The sequence below is a fragment of the Hemiscyllium ocellatum genome, chromosome 26 (assembly GCF_020745735.1).
Source record: "Hemiscyllium ocellatum isolate sHemOce1 chromosome 26, sHemOce1.pat.X.cur, whole genome shotgun sequence".
Classification (NCBI taxonomy): domain Eukaryota; kingdom Metazoa; phylum Chordata; class Chondrichthyes; order Orectolobiformes; family Hemiscylliidae; genus Hemiscyllium; species Hemiscyllium ocellatum.
The window spans coordinates 18663229-18682966 of NC_083426.1; the positions used below are offsets into that span (position 1 = coordinate 18663229).

At 37.7% G+C, this 19738-nt stretch overlaps 1 protein-coding gene across 5 annotated transcripts in view; it reads right to left on the reverse strand.

Moving 5' to 3' along the window:
• eif2d (eukaryotic translation initiation factor 2D) overlaps nt 1-19291 on the reverse strand; it is a 41575-nt gene extending 22284 nt beyond the window's left edge. For 4 of the 5 annotated variants that reach the window (XM_060845415.1, XM_060845418.1, XM_060845414.1 and 1 more), the window contains exons 1-5: nt 19107-19291; nt 13465-13655; nt 8137-8220; nt 5836-5926; nt 5268-5375 (exon numbers count right to left, since the gene is read on the reverse strand). In XM_060845415.1, coding sequence (XP_060701398.1) covers nt 5268-5375; nt 5836-5926; nt 8137-8220; nt 13465-13655; nt 19107-19162 — 530 coding nt within the window. In that variant the 5' untranslated portion in view covers nt 19163-19291. The remainder of the gene's footprint in view (nt 1-5267; nt 5376-5835; nt 5927-8136; nt 8221-13464; nt 13656-19106) is intronic. The other variant, XM_060845419.1, reaches the window with a different exon arrangement.
• Nucleotides 19292-19738: the final 447 nt, after the last annotated feature.

A 19738-nucleotide genomic window follows, 5' to 3' on the forward strand; every position in this document is an offset into this window, starting at 1 on the left:
TTTACTAATTGCTAGCTTCCACTCACATCGAGATCATTTTTACCATAATTCATTAATTCTTAAATCATATCAGCATATCAGTTAGAAGCAGCAATTAGCCATTCAGCCTCATTAGCTTGCTCCATTCATCACCTTCACTTCCTTTCTTTCATTACTCTTTGCTTTTCCATTTTGTCAGCTCTGTTTGCCCACGGAAAATGTTTTCATTCTCCCCTTTGACTGCTGTGACATTTAATTTATCTTTCACAAACAGGTATATGTCTCTGCCCACAACTACAGTGAGCAGCATGAATAGGAACACTGTAGACCATTCACCCTCTTGAACATGCTTTGCTAATTGTTCTGATACTTGCCCTAATGCTATTTACCAAGTTTCCTTTCATATCTCCATACTTTACTTGGCATAAGAATTTTCAATTGGAGCACTGAACATTTCAAATGAACATTTGGGGAAAGTAAGTTCCAGATTTCCAATATCTTTTGTAAATCATACATATATATATTGAAAATTCACCACAAACATAATAAATGCAAGTCAGAAGAATTGAAAAAGCTATAGAAAAGCTAATAAATTGTAGGCAAAGAACTTTTATATTAAAAATTGTCAAAAAATTTAAGAAACTAAGTAGATTTTTTGTATGTCAGATAATGATAAAATGGTTGTGAAAATAAGGATGCAGACAAAAGGATTTCTTACTGGATTGTGTGAATTCACCATATTAAAGTGTAACTCTCAAGCCAAAAACCTATTCTGAGAGGAATAAAATTTCAAAAACATTGGGCAATATCCTTAACCAAACTGAGTTCTGAAAGATAATTAGATGGAGATAAAAATTAGCACACCAAAAAAAAAATGTGGTAAGAATCTAATAATCACAAAGCTACTTAATTTGTGTTGAATTCAACAGCAGGCTGCAAGCGAATCATTTATTTTCTTATTTAAGATTCAGACAAATAGAAAAATTGTTGAAACTAAGTGATCGAAGCATGAAGTTTGTACTGTTTCTATACATTGGCATCCATTAACCGATACCACTTTCAAGCCAAAGTCCTGAAGAAAGGTTATACCCGAAACATTGAATTCTCCACCTCCTTATGCTGCCTGACTTGCTGTGTTCTTCCAGCCTCCTGCTTGTCTACTGTCAAGCCAAAAATATGTTTTGTCTACCAATCAAAGGAGTCATGTAGTGTATGAATTTCAATGCCTGTGTGATGTCAGTTAAGAAGGCTCTACATTCCAATGATTAGACCACGTGCAATATCCCTTCAGCTGTTCACAACAGGCAGCATTCTGACCATCCTCACACTGCATTTGCAAAACTCAGAACATATTGTCTAACATTAGATATTTCAACAGTAGTTGAACAATCTTAATCCCCAGGTATAACACTAACAACCAAATTGGCACTACTAGTCTGTAGCAACCAAAATATGATTGAACTTTACTTTCAATATGAGGGAGAGAAGTAGGGCTAATACCATTTTTCTAAATTTAAATAATGGCAACAATGAGGGCATATCAGCCTAAAGGAAATAGCAAATTAGATTAAAGAATAGGTCAACAGAGATGCAGTAGCAGACATTTATGAAGATGTGTCAGAATAAACTCCAAGAGACAGATACATCTATGGCTAACTATAGAAAGGTAGCATCAAACTTTAAATAAAATGCACACAATTGTGCAAAGAAAAATTGCAGGTGGTAGGATAGAAGATTTGACAGAATATAGAAAACAGCAAATGATTACCAAAATATTAATGGGCAAAAAAATTACAGTTCAAGAGAAAGCTAGCCAGAAATATCAAAAACAAACATGATTTTCCATAAATATTTTAAACAGTTAACAAAATTAGTATAGGAAGTGAATCTGGGAATTAATAATGGAAAATAAGGAGATGGAAGTTGAATTGAACAGGTATTTCACATTGATTTTCACTATAAAGAAGTCAAGTAACATTTTAGGAGCAGCAATAAATCAGGAAATGAAAAGCAGTGAGGAACTCAGTAAAATCACAACCAACAGAGGAATAGTAATGAGTAAAATGGGGAGCCAGTAAGTACCTGAGTCCTGATGGACTTCATCCTAGGGCTTTAAAACAAGTGGCTAGAGTCAATGCATTGATTTTAATTTTCCAAAGCTGGTTTTCCTATGACTACCACCTAGAAGAAGCGTAGAAAGAGAGCTGACATCATTGTCAAGTGACGAGAAAAAGCTTCCCATCTAAAGATGGTGATGCATGATGTAAAATCAAGTACCTTGTCCAACAGAAGAATATACAAGTTTTATTTTCTCCAATCAACTTCTCAATTGCTTCCAGGAGAAAAGGAATCTGGTTCCCATGCAGGTCGACCCCCCCCCACCCCATTCCTGGTGCAGGTCTCCCCCCCCCCCCCCGCCCCCCAACCCTGGAGTAGATGCCCTTCCTCCTGCTGTTCACAGAGCAGACACCCATCCCATCTCTCCTGATGTTTCACCATCCCCCATGAATATATTATGGTTTTAATGTGTATTTTACCCTATTTTTAAAAAATAAATGTTTTGCACCATCGGCTCAGAACTGTCACCTCCAAGCTGATAAATGCCTTGTGAAGCCTTGGGATTTAAAAAAAAGTTGGAACAATAGAAGCAGCATGAATGGGAGGAGTCAGGCTCCCACAGAACCAGAGTTTTAGATTAGATTCCCTCCAGTGTGGAAACAGGCCCTTCGGCCCAACCAGTCCACACCGACCCTCCGAAGTGTAACCCACCCAGACCTATTTCCCTCTGACTAATGCACCTAACACTATGGACAATTTACCATGGCCAATTCACCTGACTAGTTTAGCTCTCAACCATTGCTGGGTTTTGAAGCTGGCTGTGGAAGCTGGCTTTCTCGCTGTCACAGCTATAAATTAGAGTTCTTTCTACCAGAATTTTCTTTTAATGTTCTTTCGTCCTGGACTGGAGAATCTATTTTACTAAATCTGCCTTTGCCAAAGATATGTTTACAGGATGGTTCTATATTGGAACAGATGCTGTTTAGTGTTTAGATAATCTATTATTCTGTTAAGTTCTCCAATAGAGTTGAAGTTAGACTAATTCTTCTTTCATTTGTTTGCATTTTAAGTGTTAAAGTAAGGATAAAATGTATTTTGCTTAAAGCAGAGTAGTGTAACTAATTGAATTATATGCGGAACACAGCACCTTACACTTGCCTTAAAAAGAAAAAAAGTTAGTCCCGGCTCAGAAGTACATGGAACACACTGATGTCAGCGTTAGGTAATTTTTTAGGCTTGTCCTGTCATGGCCAAGTAATGTCACTTGCTGTTTCTGCGCATGTGTGGCAGCAATTTTGCGCAAGCAATCATCACTCCATTTTCTAAAAATTGCTTCATTCGGGCAAGGTCCAATCAGATTGGAAAATAGCAAAAAAGGGAGAGAGAAAGCAGGAACCTATGTGCCAGTTAGCTTAACAGCTGTCATGGTGAAACTGTTAGAGCGTATTATTAAAGAAGATATAACAGCGCACTTGGATACATTCAAGGTACTCAGGCAGTGTAAACATGGTTTTCTGAAAGGGAACAGGAACAGAAATAGTAATTGCTGTAAAAGGTCAGCAGGTCTGACAGCATTTGTGGAGAGAAATCAGAATTAAAATTTTGCGTCGAGTTCCGAGGAAGGGTCACTTGACCCAAAACATTAACAATGACTTCTCTCCACAGATACTGCCTGACGTACTGAGCTTTTCCAGCAGTTTCTGTTTTTGGTTCTGATTTACAGCATCCGCACTTCTTTCGGTTTTTATTCTGTGAAAGGGAAGTTATGTTTGACCAGAGTATTTTTAGAAATACAGCTTATAGATAAAGGAGAACTGACAGATGTACTGTACTTGGATTTCCAAATGGCATTTGATAAACTCATATGGAAAGTTAATGTGGAAAAGAAAAGCTCGGATTTTAAGAGATAGCATACTGAAAGGGATAGAAGATTAGCTGGTTAACAACAGTGTAGGTACAGAAATGTCTTTTTCAGGTTGAATAGATGCAATGAGTGGTGTGCTACAGGGATCGGTATTGGCATCCCATCTTTTGCAAATTTAAATTACTTGGATAGAGGGAGGGAAGATACGTTTGCTATGTTTTCTGCTGACACAAAAACTGGTAGGAAAGCATGTTGTGAAATGACATAAGGAGAGAGACAGAGTGGGTTAAGTGAATGGCAAAGATCTGGCAAATGGATTAGAATGTGAAATGTCTATTTTGGCAGGAAGAGTAAAAATGATTTAAATACAAAGTGGTGAGAGATTGCAGAGTTCTGAGATGCAAAGACATCTGGATGTTCCAGTTTGTGAATCACAAGGGTTAGAATGCAGGTACAATCGAATCTGATATAACACAATAGTTCCACTCTTGTTTGATCTCATATTATTTGAAAATCATGCAACTGCTGTGCCTTTTAAACTAACAGAGCCAAAAATGCATTATAGCCAATACAGATAAGGAAAGATTATGCTCAACAAAAAAAGTCTAAATTCTTCAATCGCATTAAAGCCAATTCACGATGAAGAAACACACATAATTGCAGAACAGACTGTACAACATGTAATTAGGAAAGTTAATTGAGTGTTATCATAAAAAAGTCATGAGGTTATGCTTCCATTATATGATTTTGGATGAAAACATAGGTGGTCTGATTAATAAGTTGGCAGGCAACATATGGATACTAAGGAAGGTTGTCAAAGGATACAGCAAGATATATATCAGTTGGAAAGTTGTGCTGAGAAACGGAAGATGGATTTTAATCTGGATAAGTGTGAGATGATGCATTTTGGAGGTCAAATGCAAGGGAAAAGTACAGTAAGTGGCAGGATCCTCAGAAGCATTGATATACAGAGGGATCTTGGGGTGCAAGTCTATAGCTCCCTGAAGTGGCAACACAAATGGATGATATGGTAAAAGAGGCATATGGCACGCTCACCTTCATTCGTCAGAACATGGAGTATAAAAGTTGCAACTGCATAAAACTTTAGTTAGACCACATCTAGCCTGTCCAGTCCCAACAGGATTTTATATGTTTCTATGAAATCCCCCCCTTCATGCTTCTAAATTCCAGTGAGGACAAGCCCAGTCATATGCAAATGAATGCAATAGATAGTAAATTAATGACACAATTACTGATGTTAACAGATATTTCGTTAAAATGCTTCAAATAAATTACCACATTTTAAATATTATTCTTAATGTCATATAGTATTTACAAATATAAATTGAATACTCTCCATTCTTACCATAACAGATCCAGATATGTATGGAGAGTGGTGACACCCTTTCCTTTCATACCAGCTGCAAGCATATCTGCTGTTGGCATAGTGACTAAACCTATTGCCACTGGAGCTCTGCAATAAATGGATCAAAAAAGACAGAACAAACTATTTTAATTAAATAGGATTACGTCCCAAGTTGCTTGCAACAGCTTGTGTATCTTTTTTAAAAAAATAATTTTATTTCTTGATTTGTTTTCTGACCTTTGGGCTACAAACGTTTCAATTTATTTTGCTTTTGAACCATCACAGTACTGCAAAGAGGTCAGCTTTATTTCACTTGTCTGCAAATGACTACACAGATGTACATCAACTATTAAATCTATAGAACAGCAAAAATACTAGAGAAAGAAAACACTGGGCCAACAATCAACAAGTCAAATGGTCATCTCTGTGCTTTTGCCTTCTAATCTACAATGTTTATGTAGTGTGTATAGATCAAGCCTTATTAAACTGTCTAAAAGAAACAAAGATGGCAAAAAATTGAACTTCACAAAAGGGACAACAAATTGACATTTGAAGTGTAGTATATTACCTGTTTTCAACAAGGTTAATGGCACAGAGATCTCCCTGTTGTAGCTCAGGAAGACCAGAAGGTGGCACAACTACTCCAGGCAACATAAGATCTACAACAGCAAAATAATTTAGACTTAAAACTTGCAGTGAATCCAAATGTTCAATTAGCAAATTCTCATTAGAAAATATTGTAATCAAATATAGAACATTTTAATTGCATAAGCAATTGAATAATGAATACCAATGATCCAATCACAAATTTAATATTTTCAGGAAATGGTTGTAAGACTGAAATATAGCAATACTTTAAGGGCAAACTAAAGCAAGACAAGTTAAAATGATTTACAGAATCAGTACACTGTCTCTAGAGGTTCTATACTGGACAGGCTTCTAATAGCATGCTGTGTACAGTTCTGGTTAACTCACTCAAAAGAGAAAGGGACTTTCATGCATTGAATAAACTAAAAATGACAAGAATGATCTCAAGTAAGAAATGGTACAAAGGAGCTTAATCTCCATCAGTGAGCAAGCTGAGAGTCAAACAACTAATTTCATACAAGAATGGCACAGACATTAATTTATCAGTCTGATGATAGAGTAAAAGGTTGTAAACTTAAATACAATTATTAAAGGTAGATTGAAAATAGACAGTAGAAAAATATCTTGTGCACAGATAACTACAAGGGAAAGCAGGGCACTCAAATATGAGAGAGAGAGATTCAAGATACAGTAAGATGCTAGACTGAATAAAATGAAATAAGAGCAAGCACACTTTTTTATTCTGTCTTGCTTGAGTTATCTTTTGTCCTCTGAAAGCTACATTCCATTTTTAGAAATTGAAACAGATAAGTAGACTTAATTGTCACATAACTAAATGTGTTTAATGTTCATAATCTTGTGAGAAACAGCAATTTATAAAACATAAATTTTAAAATTAAAATCTGAGAAACAGCAGTACAACAAAACTTACAGATTACTCAAAAAACTAAATTTCTGTAACTCTAACAAAAACATGAAATAAAAAGATACAAAACTAAAATTATTTCTAGGACTTATTTCCAATATTATGTGAAACCCTGAATTAGACTGTAATGTTATAAATCTCAAAGGCAAAACTAACCTTATGAACATAATCTTGACATCACTAAACTATCTTCTTGCAATTTTTCCCTCATATTTGAACATGTTTTGTAAGTTTAAAATTATAATGGATGCTTTTTCCCCACTGTATTGGATTGTCCTGTTGCTTCGAAGTTTCTCAGCTACAATAAAAACAAGTTGTATTTACTATCTTATGTGTAACAGAATGCTCCAAAGTGCTTTAAGGGAGTGTCATTCAGGAGGAAGACCAGCAGTGCAATGGAATCAATATGGAGATATAAAAACAAAACTGGCAATATTGGAGGTGATGTTGGTTATATATCCCAAATGATTTTCTTTTGAATTGTTTATTGAAATATTAAATGGCAACTAATCCAAAAGTTATATTTTCTAGGTACCCAAATGACATTGTCGAATAAGATCTAGGTCAGAATCCTGACTTGGTGGATATGGGAAGACAGCATGGCATGTAAGGCAATACTAGGGCTAAAGATATCAGTGCTTCTCTAATTTTGGCTTGTTGTGGTCCTTCTGGTTTAAATTCCTCCACCATATTTGGCTGCACTTTCAGTTGCAGGACTCAAAGACCTGGAATACACCCCTAGCGTATGACTAACTTGTTCTTTTCCTTTGAAGCGTTTCTTAAACTTACCTCTATGACCAAGCTGACCTGATCTCTCTCTGTACAGGCCAATTTGTTTTAATGAAGCACATTTGATGTTTTATTAAAAGCAGTCTAAGTTGTTGTTGAAATTTAAAGAAGGTGCTTTCTTCCTAAAAATAGAGAACTTCTGGGACTTCTATGAAATTGGCGTCTTCCATTAAATTTCCCAAAGGTCTATCGCAAAACATAATCCAAAAAAAATGAACTCAATGAATTGTGATGACCACTCCATAATTAGTGGTGAAATAGACTAGAAAAATTACAATATTAAATAAATAGACACAAATTTATCAACTGAAAGAAAACCAAAAGATAATTTACAGAAGAGACTGATACATTTGAAAGGCAGTGATTTTAAAGATTTTGATCTTAAAATGGAATTAAAGATATGAATAAGTTCCCTAACATTTAGCTCTCATCTCAAGTTTTGTATATTGTATACTCAAATTAATATTGAATCAAAAAAAAACTGTGAACTAATGCATAGACTGTAATTATTTTAATTCTGTCTCTTTACAGCATGTTTTTTGTGCCTCTGGGTTTCAGGAACCTCACCTGCTCCTCCAGCCAGTTTTGTCAATACAGCAGGCCATGTTGTGAAAGCAACCAGAAGATCTGGGCAAGACCACAGGGTATACACTGTTCAACAGAAATAAACAGATTAAATTATTAAACCACAAAAGACATGGGGAGGAAGGAATTCTGATGTTGGTCAGTCCTGTGAAATGAGTGCTATCAGATCAACTGCCCATTAAACAAATCTTCTCATTTTCATCAGGAAGGATGTAACACAGCAACTGATCCAATATTATCTATTTTAAACTAGCCCACAAAAAAAATTCACACAATCACAACAATTCACACAGACATGCTACAGCATGGGTAGAATTAGGCTGAATGCTGAGGTCCTGACAATACCCTTTACGTTGCTGATTAAACATGACAAGAGGTTACTCAAATATCACAAACAGTGAACAGCTTTAGTCATTAGTGATTGATAATGGACATAATTACAGGACAGGCTTTCACCTTTTCAGTCTTTTACTGTAACAAAGTACAATTTACATGAATTAAACATTACTGAACAAGTAAGTAATACATCAAAAAAAAAGATATGAACGACATATGGCCATGCAATTCCTCTTGCTGTGTACTGCACTTATGCAATTTTAATGCTCAACCTCAAATCTTAGAGTTCAACTCCAAGTGAACTTTTTCTAACTTTATCCTGGGTACATGGTTGAAAATATAAATGTTTGCATAAGATAACAGGTACAACTGTAGAAGACTGAACCAAGTTATTGAGAATCAGGATTTAGCTGATAAGTATGCCGTGAGCATGGGAACTTGTGAACTGTCTGATTAGCATAGAATAATACTTGGACTAACTACTGGGCACCCTGGTTTCTGGTCAATTGCCTCACATGGTTTTGTAAAGTGGGGAGGCAAATTAATTGTTTTGATGATAAGAAAGGAGGTTAAATTATACAGCAGATAGAAAAAAGATCCAAAAGAAAATGGATTGCTCAGATCTACCTAGGATCTGAGAGCTACAGAAGGCTGAGCATAAAACATTGAAGAAACCACTCAAGTTTGATACAAATCTGTTCGAAATTCGTATGCTGTTTGTTGGCCCACAGCTGAAGCCAGAAGTGTAACCTGTTAGGCAGTGGCAATTTTTATCATGTTTATTATATCATATTTCATACTTACCAAATCTTCCGACTTTGCTACAATTTGACAGCCTTACTGTAAAGTTTGTTGAACACATTCAAATTCCTTACACCACTTAGAGTGAATCTCCCAGATGTCACTTCCACCAGCAACGGCCAATTTAGTGACCTATTCATTAAATTTTCAAATGTTCCTTCTGTCCCATCTTCTTCGTTTGAAACAGAGCCAGTGCTCATTGTTTTCCCACTAACATAAATACAGTCTTTCCCCTGCTATTCACAGCCACTGTTTTATGTCTCTCCCCTTCCCTTCCTGTCAGCCAGAGATTTAGCATGATCATCATTACCCAATCCAAAACATAATATTTCATTTTACATTTAAAAAAAGAGAGATAAATTAAAACATAGGCCTGGCTATTCCAATGGCCAACCAGTTGTTGGAGCAGACCAGAGCTGCAAGTCAGAAACATGTGGAATCACAGATGCAGTGGACTCTGTGTAGATTCCAATGGGCAATTCTTATATGTCTGGAACTCTCCAAAAGAATCCATTAAAAAGGTGGAAAATTTAGAAGGTTCCACTCGTATTAATAGTTACTAAGGAAAGGTCAATGATTAAAATTCGAGCCTGAACCTTGTGTTACAGTTAGAATGACACCCAATTTATCACACACCCTCAAAACTACACCACCTTGACACTTGACATTCCCAGACCACTAACAACCACAACTCACTGTACTCAGCCCTCAAACAACCCACCAGCATTCCCTCCCTTGCCACCCTGAACTTCACTGCAGCCTTCGTTCAAACATGGACAAGAGCTGAATTCCAGAGGTGAGGCAAGAGTGACAGCCCTTCAAATCATGGCTGAACTTGACATCAAGGAGCCCTTGAAAAACTAGAATCAATGGATATCTGCTGGTTAGAGTCAAACCCGGAAGATGGTCATGGTTGTTGGAGGTCAGTCACCTCAACAAGAGTTCCTCAGGTTAGTGCGTTGGTCCAACCATTTTCAGCTGCTACATCAATGACCTCCCCTCCATCTTATGGTTAAAAGTGGGGATGTTTCCGACGATTGCACAATATTCAGCACCATTTGCTCGTCTTCAGACCCTGAAGCAGTCCATGTTCAAATGCAACATGATCTGTAATGTCCAGGCTTGGCTGACAAGCAGCAAATAACATTCATACCACACAAATGCAAGCAGTGATCCTTTCCACTAAGAGACAACATAACCACTGCCCTTTGACATTCACGTGTGTACCATCTACAAAATGCACTGCAGAAACTCACCGAAGGTCCTTCGACAGCAAATTCCAAATGTATGACCACTTCCATCTAGAAGGACATGAGCAATAGGTACCAGGGAACATCACCACCTGTAAGTTCCATTCCAAGCCAGTCATCATCCTGAAAAATTTTCCTTCACTGTCACCAGGTCAAAATCTTGACAGTTCCTCCCTTCGGGCATTGTGGGTCAACTCACAGCATGTGGACTACAGCTGTTCAAGAAGACATCCCAATACTACCTTCTCAGGAGCAACTAAGTATGGGCAATAAATACTAATCAACCAGTGACACCCAGGTCTGACTGAAATAAAAAAGGACAGTTCTGTGATAGAATGAAATGGTGCTTTAGATAGACAGATGGAGTCTGTGCATATGGTGGCTCTTGGCACTGATTGTGGATCACTGCATGCAGTGAGTACAGCTGGCTGATAAGTTTTGTACATCACTGAGATATCTGTGAACCTGGGTGTATTCAAGACATGAAAAATGAAACTTCAGTTGGAAGCCATGCAGTCACTGAGGGATGAGATGTGGCTGCTGAAGCAAGTTTCACAAAGACTCTTATCAAACACTGGGGGGGGGAGAGAACAAAAGTAATGATGATAAAGGAGAAGAAAAATTCAAACAGAAACCCTGCCTGACAGAGGAGCAGAAATTCTTCAAAATGGGCATATCCTTGAAGGCTCACTGAACTCGAAACATCAACTCTGCTTTCTCTTCACAGATGATGCGAGTCCTGCTGAGTTTCTGCTCTTTGAATTAAACACTAAAATAAAACATTGTCACATCTTTTCCAGGTGTGCCAACCTTGAAGGGTCACTCGACTCAAAGTTAAATCTCCTTTCCCTCCACAGATGTTGCCAGTCCTGCTGAGCTTCTCCACAATTTCTGCTTTTGTTTCAGATTTTCAGAATCCACAGTTCTTAGTTTTATTCCTGTTTGGTTAACTGGTTACACAAAAGAGCTCCATAGTCTTATGAAATTTCATTTAACAATTTCCTGTTAGCAATTGTTTTTTGAATAGATTCCTTAGGTGGTTTCTGAATGCATGGGAATTGCTCATCAGAATCTTCCATTTTCTGGGCAATTCCCATGGAGTCTTCTGTGTCTGGTTTCCATATAGATCTGACATGCAACTCCATTCTCCCCTCCTCCAATGTCTATCTGGTTATCAGAACATCTGAGCCATTGTCTATAGAAGAAAGAACTATGACCAAATCTACTGAAAGTGGGCATTTTACCAAAAATTAGTAAATTTCAAGTTTGCTTTTACTCCAGTCACGTATACTTTGCTCATTGGCCAGAAAGTCATCATTGAAGCAGATCTACTTAAACTCTTCACATTATTTTTAATACTATTAATTTGTGTCCTGCAATATTACAAAATCATTTAACATATCAGTTAGTTTATTGGATAATATTTATGATAAATAGAATTTACATTATAATAGAAAAAGATCTGTTTGTTTACTCAAACAATAGTGCTGAGAGACAATCAGGATGGTTATGAAACAAAGTAAAACCATTCCAGAAAATCTCGTGGTACAGAGTGCACAAAAAAAATCGCACAGAGAACACCACTGCCTACTACGGATGGCCACTTCACACACAGCAAAATACACCTACATTCCTTACCTGTCTCATATCTTTTCTGGGCTTGTGTTCATGGTGTTGTTCCTATTTCCCTCTCCTTACATCAACAGTTTTCTTATCACAGCCCTTGATTGTCCTACTTTGATCAGTTATGTTTCTCACCTCATGTGTGTTTTCTGCTAGAGGTGACGCACAGGGAGAGGTGCCCAGACTAGCCTCCAGTTTACCATCACGGGTAGCAGGAACAATCTGACATTAATTATGGCTTGGTGTTACTGAAGGCATCAGCTAGGACTGCCAGCCAGCACCAGGGAAAGATGCAGTTGGGGGCATATCTTGGTATCAGAAGTGAAGTAGGACCAAGTCAGAAACAAAAACAGAAATTGCTGGAAAGGCTCAGCAGGTCGGGCAACTCTGATTTTAGTCGCAGATGTTAATGTTTCAGGTCCAGCGACCTTTCCTCGGAACAGTTCTGAGGGTGGGTCACCAGACCCGAAACGTTAACTTTGAGTTCACAGATGCTGCCAGAACTGCTGAGCTTTTCTAGCAACATCTGTTTTTGTTTCTGATTTACAGGATTTACAGTTCTTTCAGGTTTTTTTCCACTTAGGACTGAGTCAGGTCAGGTGATGCTAGATGGAGCTTGAAGCTCCAAATATTGTAAAACAAGTGTGTAAATTACATTTGACACCTTCTCATGTGACACGTGACAAACTGTTACCATTCTGGCAGGGAACAGTTAAGAAGATTGTTTATCAATATAGTAACGACCATGGTTTATAAATTCTTAAAAACACTATTGGTTTGACCTCCACTTAAACCTCCCAACTAATCATTTTTTGTATTGTTAGAAAATATTCCCAAATAAACAACCTAATAAAATATTCAATATAATAGACTACTCATCAAAATCAAATTACACCTATGGGTGCACAGACAAGAGAGTCAATACAGACATAGAGTAAAAAGCCCCTAAGGGATGATATTTGAATACAATAAAAAAGCTGGACAGAACACAATCAGACCTGTAATGAGCATCCCAAATAAAATCTCTCTGGTCAGAGCAAAAGAATTGGGCAGACATTCTCAATTGTACAACACGTCTCCAACCTTGGCTGTTAATAAGAAATTCTGACACAAGGATTCCGAGCAAAAATTCAAAGTAAGCTCCCTTGCAAACCTGAGCAAAAGGTGTTACATTTAAGAGGCCAAACAGAATTACAAGGTTGTGGATATTCCACAATTTTGTTTGTGACATAAAAAGTTTTGCACTTTTTATGAATTTGCTGTCAGCAGAAAATAGAAGTTTTGTAAAACACGCACGCACCTGTTGGATAAAGTCTCCTGTTCATTTCAAAGAAGATGGGGTTCTTATTCAAAACATAAGCAGTCACCACGTCTCCTTTATGCAAATACATTTTCACCACATTGAGCTCCTCCTTGTTTGGTACGAGATGTGATAGCTCAGCACCAGATAAAGACGGAAAGGCAGACTGTACGTCAGCCTTGAGCTTCCTCCTAGGGAATGATAAGCAATTTGGGTGGGTTGATTAAAATAACAATTCTCCTTGCTTTGCTGAAATATTAATTTCAATCATAACCTTACATTTAAATTTCCATCTTCAAAGTGTGTAATTACATTGCACACATTGGAATGAGACTAAACTTTCTTGTTCTCTCGACTTAAAGGACTGCAATGGCTTGTTCTAACCTGTTTGCATAGTTTCCATGAAAAGCTTATTTCCAAGTACAATGACATGCTGACGTTTATAGTCTACTTAGCAGTCCATGACATGAAAGAGGAATCATAAAATATATCCATATGATTCTGTGCTATATTATTTGTAGCAGAACAGTCTCATGCAGTACTTCAAAACAAATGACTTTGTTCATAAATTATTTTTCCTTTCTAACTTTACAGTTGCTCATGCTCCAAATCTATGACACTGTCATCAACTGAAAACAATCAAACAAATATGGTCTTGCAATTTCTGATGGTAATGCTCACTTTCAAACACCAGAGGGGAAACAAAAGAGGCCTGGTAAAATTTGCAAGTCTGACAGCAGTTTACCACCCATCTAGTTATGGATCCTAATCTGTTCTAATTGAATTAGCCATTCAGAAAGAGCTTTATTCAAATCAGACATGAAGAGTGAGTTTTATCCAAGATGGTGTGTCTTATTACACAATGAAACACTTAAAAGATCAGAGCACAATCTTATGTTTTATTCCATTATTTTTAATGTGCATTCATGAAAAAAATACAATTTCAATAAACTATTATAAATATTGGTTAAATTCACAATGTGTTAAAATATGGACCTATCACAGAGTATATCTCTCACACAGCCCTGTCACCTAAGACATTTGGATAGAACAGCCTCTCATTTATCTATGCAATCTACATGGTCTAAATTAACTTCACAAGTGAGCAGCTTTAGAATTAGACCATAACATGCAGGAACAGAATTAGGCCAATTCAGCTCAGAGTCTGCTCCACCATTCAAATCATGGCTGATATGTTTCTCAACCTCATTCTCCTGCCTTCTTCCTGGAGTCCTTGATTTTCTTACTGATCAGGAACCTATCAGTCTTGGTCTTAAATACACTCAATGATTTGGCCTCCACAGCCTTTTGTAGCAATGAGTTCTACTGATTAACCGCCCTCTGGTTGATGAAATTCCTTATCCCAGCTTTCTTCACACTGAGGCTGTACCCTACCATCCTGGAATCTCCTCCCAGAGGAAGCATCTTCTCCACGCCCTCTTTATCCGGGTGATATCTCTGATACCAAAGTATATTAAACAAAAGGTGTGCCCATATAGCTCCGGCTCGACTGGCAAAATTTAAGGCAGGAGCATCTCCAATATGTCCCAAATGCAAAATAGAGGTGGGTACTCTTGTACATTGTCTGTGGACTTGTCAGAAAATCCGTAGATACTGGACTAAAGTGGCAAATACCCTGACAGAAATTTTTGGAACGGAAATTAGGGTGGACCCTGTATCTCTCCTTTTGGGCTTTTCGAACCTCTCATTTCTGGATATGCACGGGAAGAGACTATTTTCTATTCTCTCTTTCTGTGCAAGGAAAACTATTCTGGTGAACTGGGTGGCTGAGGGCCCCCCTGGACTTTCAAATTGGCACAGATTAATTATGGAATATATCCCCCTTGACTTCCTCACAAATATGGTGCACCGAAAGACTGAATTATTTTATAAAATATGGCAGCCCTTTTTGAATTATATAAATGCAGATATTTCGGCTATCCTAACAAGGGCTTTTATTTAGTGAAGATTTCAGATCTGGCTGCTCCGGGGCCCCTTGGGAGAGGAATCCTGCGCGAATACGGGTTTTATTATATTTGATGTTTATACATTCCGAGCATGTAAGAGACTTAGGTATACACTCTGGTTAGTTATAGGTTAGATTAGTAGAAAGTTGAGTTTTTTTTTTCTTTTTCTTTCTTTCTTCAGTTCTTGTTTTTTTTTCCTTTTTCTTTTTGTTTTCTTTCTTTCTCTTTTCTTTGTTAAATTATGACTATTGTATATATGATTTAATTGCACATCAATGTTTGTATTTGAGAGTTTTGTTTATTTTTGTAAATTTGCAAAAATGTTAAATTTCAATAAAAATATCTATAAAAAAAAACAAAAGGTGTAAGAGTTATAAAATTAACAGCTTAAAAAGTGTCCGAAACGTTGATTCTCCTGTTCCTTTGAAGTTGCCTGACCTGCAGCGCTTTTCAAGCAACACATTTTTAAGCTCTGATCTCCAGCATCTGCAGTCCTCACTTTCTCCTTATAAAATTAACAATCAATCTCCACGTATATTACTTGATGCTTTGAACATCAGCAAAACAATTTTTTTTCTTCTCTATACTTGACCCAAACACTGCCAATTTTGATCTATCGGCATGTACATCTCAACAGTAAAGTACTCAGCCACCAAACAATCTTTGACATAATTGAGTTCTGGATCAAAGTGCAAATAATGGACCAAAAATGGCAAGTTGCTTCTAAGTAAAAATGTATTGCCCATTTTGTTGATGTGAAATCATTTAAAAGATACCATAAACTGAAAATGCATTTAAGTACACTGACTCCCACCATCTAAAGTCAAGCAAAAACAGATGGCAGAAATGCCTTCCCTCCACCTTCACTCATCTAAACTCAAGTAAAAATGTTTACAGGATTTCTTCCTTACCAAAAATTTACCCCACACACTTTCCATTTCAGTGTGGTTTTAGGCTTCCAAATATGGAAACAAATCAACCTCCTAGGTCACGTACATATTTGATCTTTTTGATAATAGATTATAGAAAAATGGAAAATCTAAGTAGTTATAGCAGGAAACATAGAAAAGTTCAAGGTTATCAGCAAGAGTCAACAGGTTTTAAAGACAAATCATATTTAACCAATTGGAATTCTGTGAAGTAGGAATGTGCTGTAGAAATGGTGGAAACTGTTAGATATAGTGTAGTTGGATTTTTAGAAGTCACTTGAAGATTATTTTGGAAAATAAGAACTTGTGTTAGTGGGTTTCCCAAACTGTCTTCAACTCTGACCCCATTTTACAGGCATGAAAATTAATGAGACCCAGTCAGAATAAGGGCACGTTACAGCATTAGCATGCCTGTTGTAACTTGGTCAGAACATCATGACAACTCTTACTGTTTTTAATTTCACAATCCCAAAATATTAACTCACAAGCTCTGCTTGGGTCTGCACTGGGAAGCCCTGGTCCAAGAGCGTAGAAGATTGGCTAACTAACAGGAACCAGTATGTATCTATGAATAGATCACTTTCTGGTTAGCAAACTGTAAGAGTGCCACAGACAGCAGCGCTGAAGTCTAAACACTTTGAAATTTATGTAAATGATTTGGATGAAGGGTCCAAAGATATGGTTGTTAAAATTGCTTTTGCTGCCAAGATTGGGTAAAAAAAAAGGTGAAACAAGCTGGATGCATGAAGTTGTGTGGAGCAGCTTAGGGCTGGAGTGGAGTGGATTGGAGGCATGGAGCCGTGTGCTGTGGCTGAGGGTCAGAGAGGAGCAGGCTGGAGCCGAATGGCTGAGAGCTGGAGCGGAGTGGATTGGAAGCATAGAGCAGAGCAGTATGGTTGTTGGAATGGGGACCAGCATGGGCAGAGTGAGACTTGCAAGGTCGGTCAGACCATGTGTGCAAGCCTCTATGCGAATCTACTACAATGTAATGTTTATCTGTTATTTGTTTTCTGACTGTAATTTATTTTAACTAAATGTCTTATACTAGGAACAGGTAAATGTAACTTCTTTCTTCTTTATTTATTCTTTTGTAACAAAAATTTGTATCTCAGTACTTTGCCCCTCATGGTGCCATTTTAGGCATAGTACAACACTGAACATTTTACTGTACTCCTGTACTTGAGTACACGTGACAATGAAAACTAATAATTTAAAAAAGTAAGTTGTGACAAAAGGAGACTAAAAAGGCATGTGGATAGGTTGAGTGAGTGTACAAAAATCTAGCAAAAGGATTGTAATGTTCGACAATGTGAAAATGCCCATTTTGGCAGGATGAAAGAAAAAACAAGCTTTATGTTCTGAGATTGCGGAGTTCTCTGTTGTTGATGGGTCCAGTATACTAAATGCATGTATCAAAGAAGATTTATTCAAGTACAGCTAGTAATTAAGAAAGCAAATATTATGTTATCTTTTATTGTGAGTGGAATTGAACATAAAAGTATGCTTCAGACATACAAGGCATTGGTGAGTACTGTGTACAGTACTGATCACTTTATCTAAGGAATGATGTAAGTGCATTGGAAAAAGTTCAGAAGTATTTTGACAGGTTGCCTTATAACAAAAGGTGCTGCTATTGTTTCTTAATTTGGCACCTAGATCCTCAGTCACTATGAAGAATCTCTTTCCTTGACCTGCCTATGTTGATGGTACCTAAATGGATCATGATAACCAGATTTGCTCACTCTAACTGGCAGTTTATCTCCAGCCCAAAGCAGGTTCCCAACCCTGATACAGGCCACACAACCTTCTGGATGCTTTCTTCTCTGCAGAGAATAACGTCACTCAACCTTCCAATACTGTCCTCTACTATGACTACTTTTCTTTTTGCTGTGCTCATTTGAATAGGTCTCTGAACTCCAGTGTCATGGCTGATTAGTTATCTACTCTGCTGTTCTCACTCACCCAAACAGCAAAAAGAACCTCAAACCTTTTGGACAATAGCAAAGGTTGGGACTTCAGCACTTATGACCCCTGGATCTCCCTCCCTCATTTGCAGTCACACGCATTCTGACCAGGGACCAAAATAAGACGATCCTATCCTAAGGGGTGTGGCCACCTTCTGATACAACATATTCAGATAACTTTCCCCTTCCTTCATGTTTCCCGTGTCTGAAGTTTGTCCTCCAATAGGGCATCCTGTCGATACAACAAAGGAGAGACTATGATGGGAGATTCTCATGCAAGATGAAGTAAACACACTTCTCTCCTCTGCCATCTTCCTCTGGGTCGTCCTAAGATTCTGGCATGCATTACCACCGACACAAGTCTGTATTTTCCTTGCACTCCTCCCATGTCAAAAGTAGGATCAACTATCAGTTTCCAAAATAAAAAAAACTCTTCCCAGTTGGTGTAGGGACAAAATAAAGGAGGCGATGAGGTTAGGCTGGTTTCACAAGTCTCTGATAGGTCTCCTAAAATATTTAACTGAAAATAATAGTAGGTTCTACGAGAAAACCAAAACAAACTTTCAATGCTGAAAATCAAGTCAAAGTGGTGAGTAACCCCGAGACTGCAGTTTAGCTACTGGGGTGACCGTGACACTGACGTGTGAAGATTATATTCTGACGTCCTGGAGTTTACTGATTCTGATTATTTGTCAATGAGATGAATGTTTCACCTCTAAGGCGGTCATCCCCTCCCCAGGCCGGGCCGCGGAACACACCACAAGCGGACACCATGAGCTCACCTATCCGACCCTTTGATCGCTGTGTTGGACTTGACGCGAAAAGGTTTGGCAAACATCTTCCTTTCTTCTCCGTTTTCCTGCAAAGAGGCGCGTTTCTAGTTTCGTTGAATTACAACCGATTTAAACGTTTTGTTCTCCTCCAACACTCATCCCACCAGCGATGCATTCGGCCATCTTGTACACCGCCTTCACTTTTCCGGGTAGAACACAAGCCTCTAAACTGGCTGCTCCAAACGTTCCGACCCACATTTCATTCCAGGCAACGCTACAAGAAAAATTGTAGATCTCAAAGTCACTGTCCCTTTTGTTCCTTGATCACATCGAGAAAAATAGTAAAGGGAAGACATCGAACTCACAGTAGAAGTACAAAGTTGAAAACAGAACTGTGTTAAATACAAAGAAGAAGATATGAAGTCTGTTAAGTCCATTTCCCAGGGTTCCTAAACTGGCCAGGTGTTAACCTGAGACCAGAGGTGTTGAGCAGCTATGAATATTGCAGCTTTTTTTGAGCTCTCAGGGCTTGGTTATTTTACCAATTTGTGCTGTCAGCATTTGCTTTGAACTTACCAGGTGAAAGAAAGGAACTTGTGTTTCTTCCAGTTCTGATACAAAACCATATCCCTGCTTTGCTA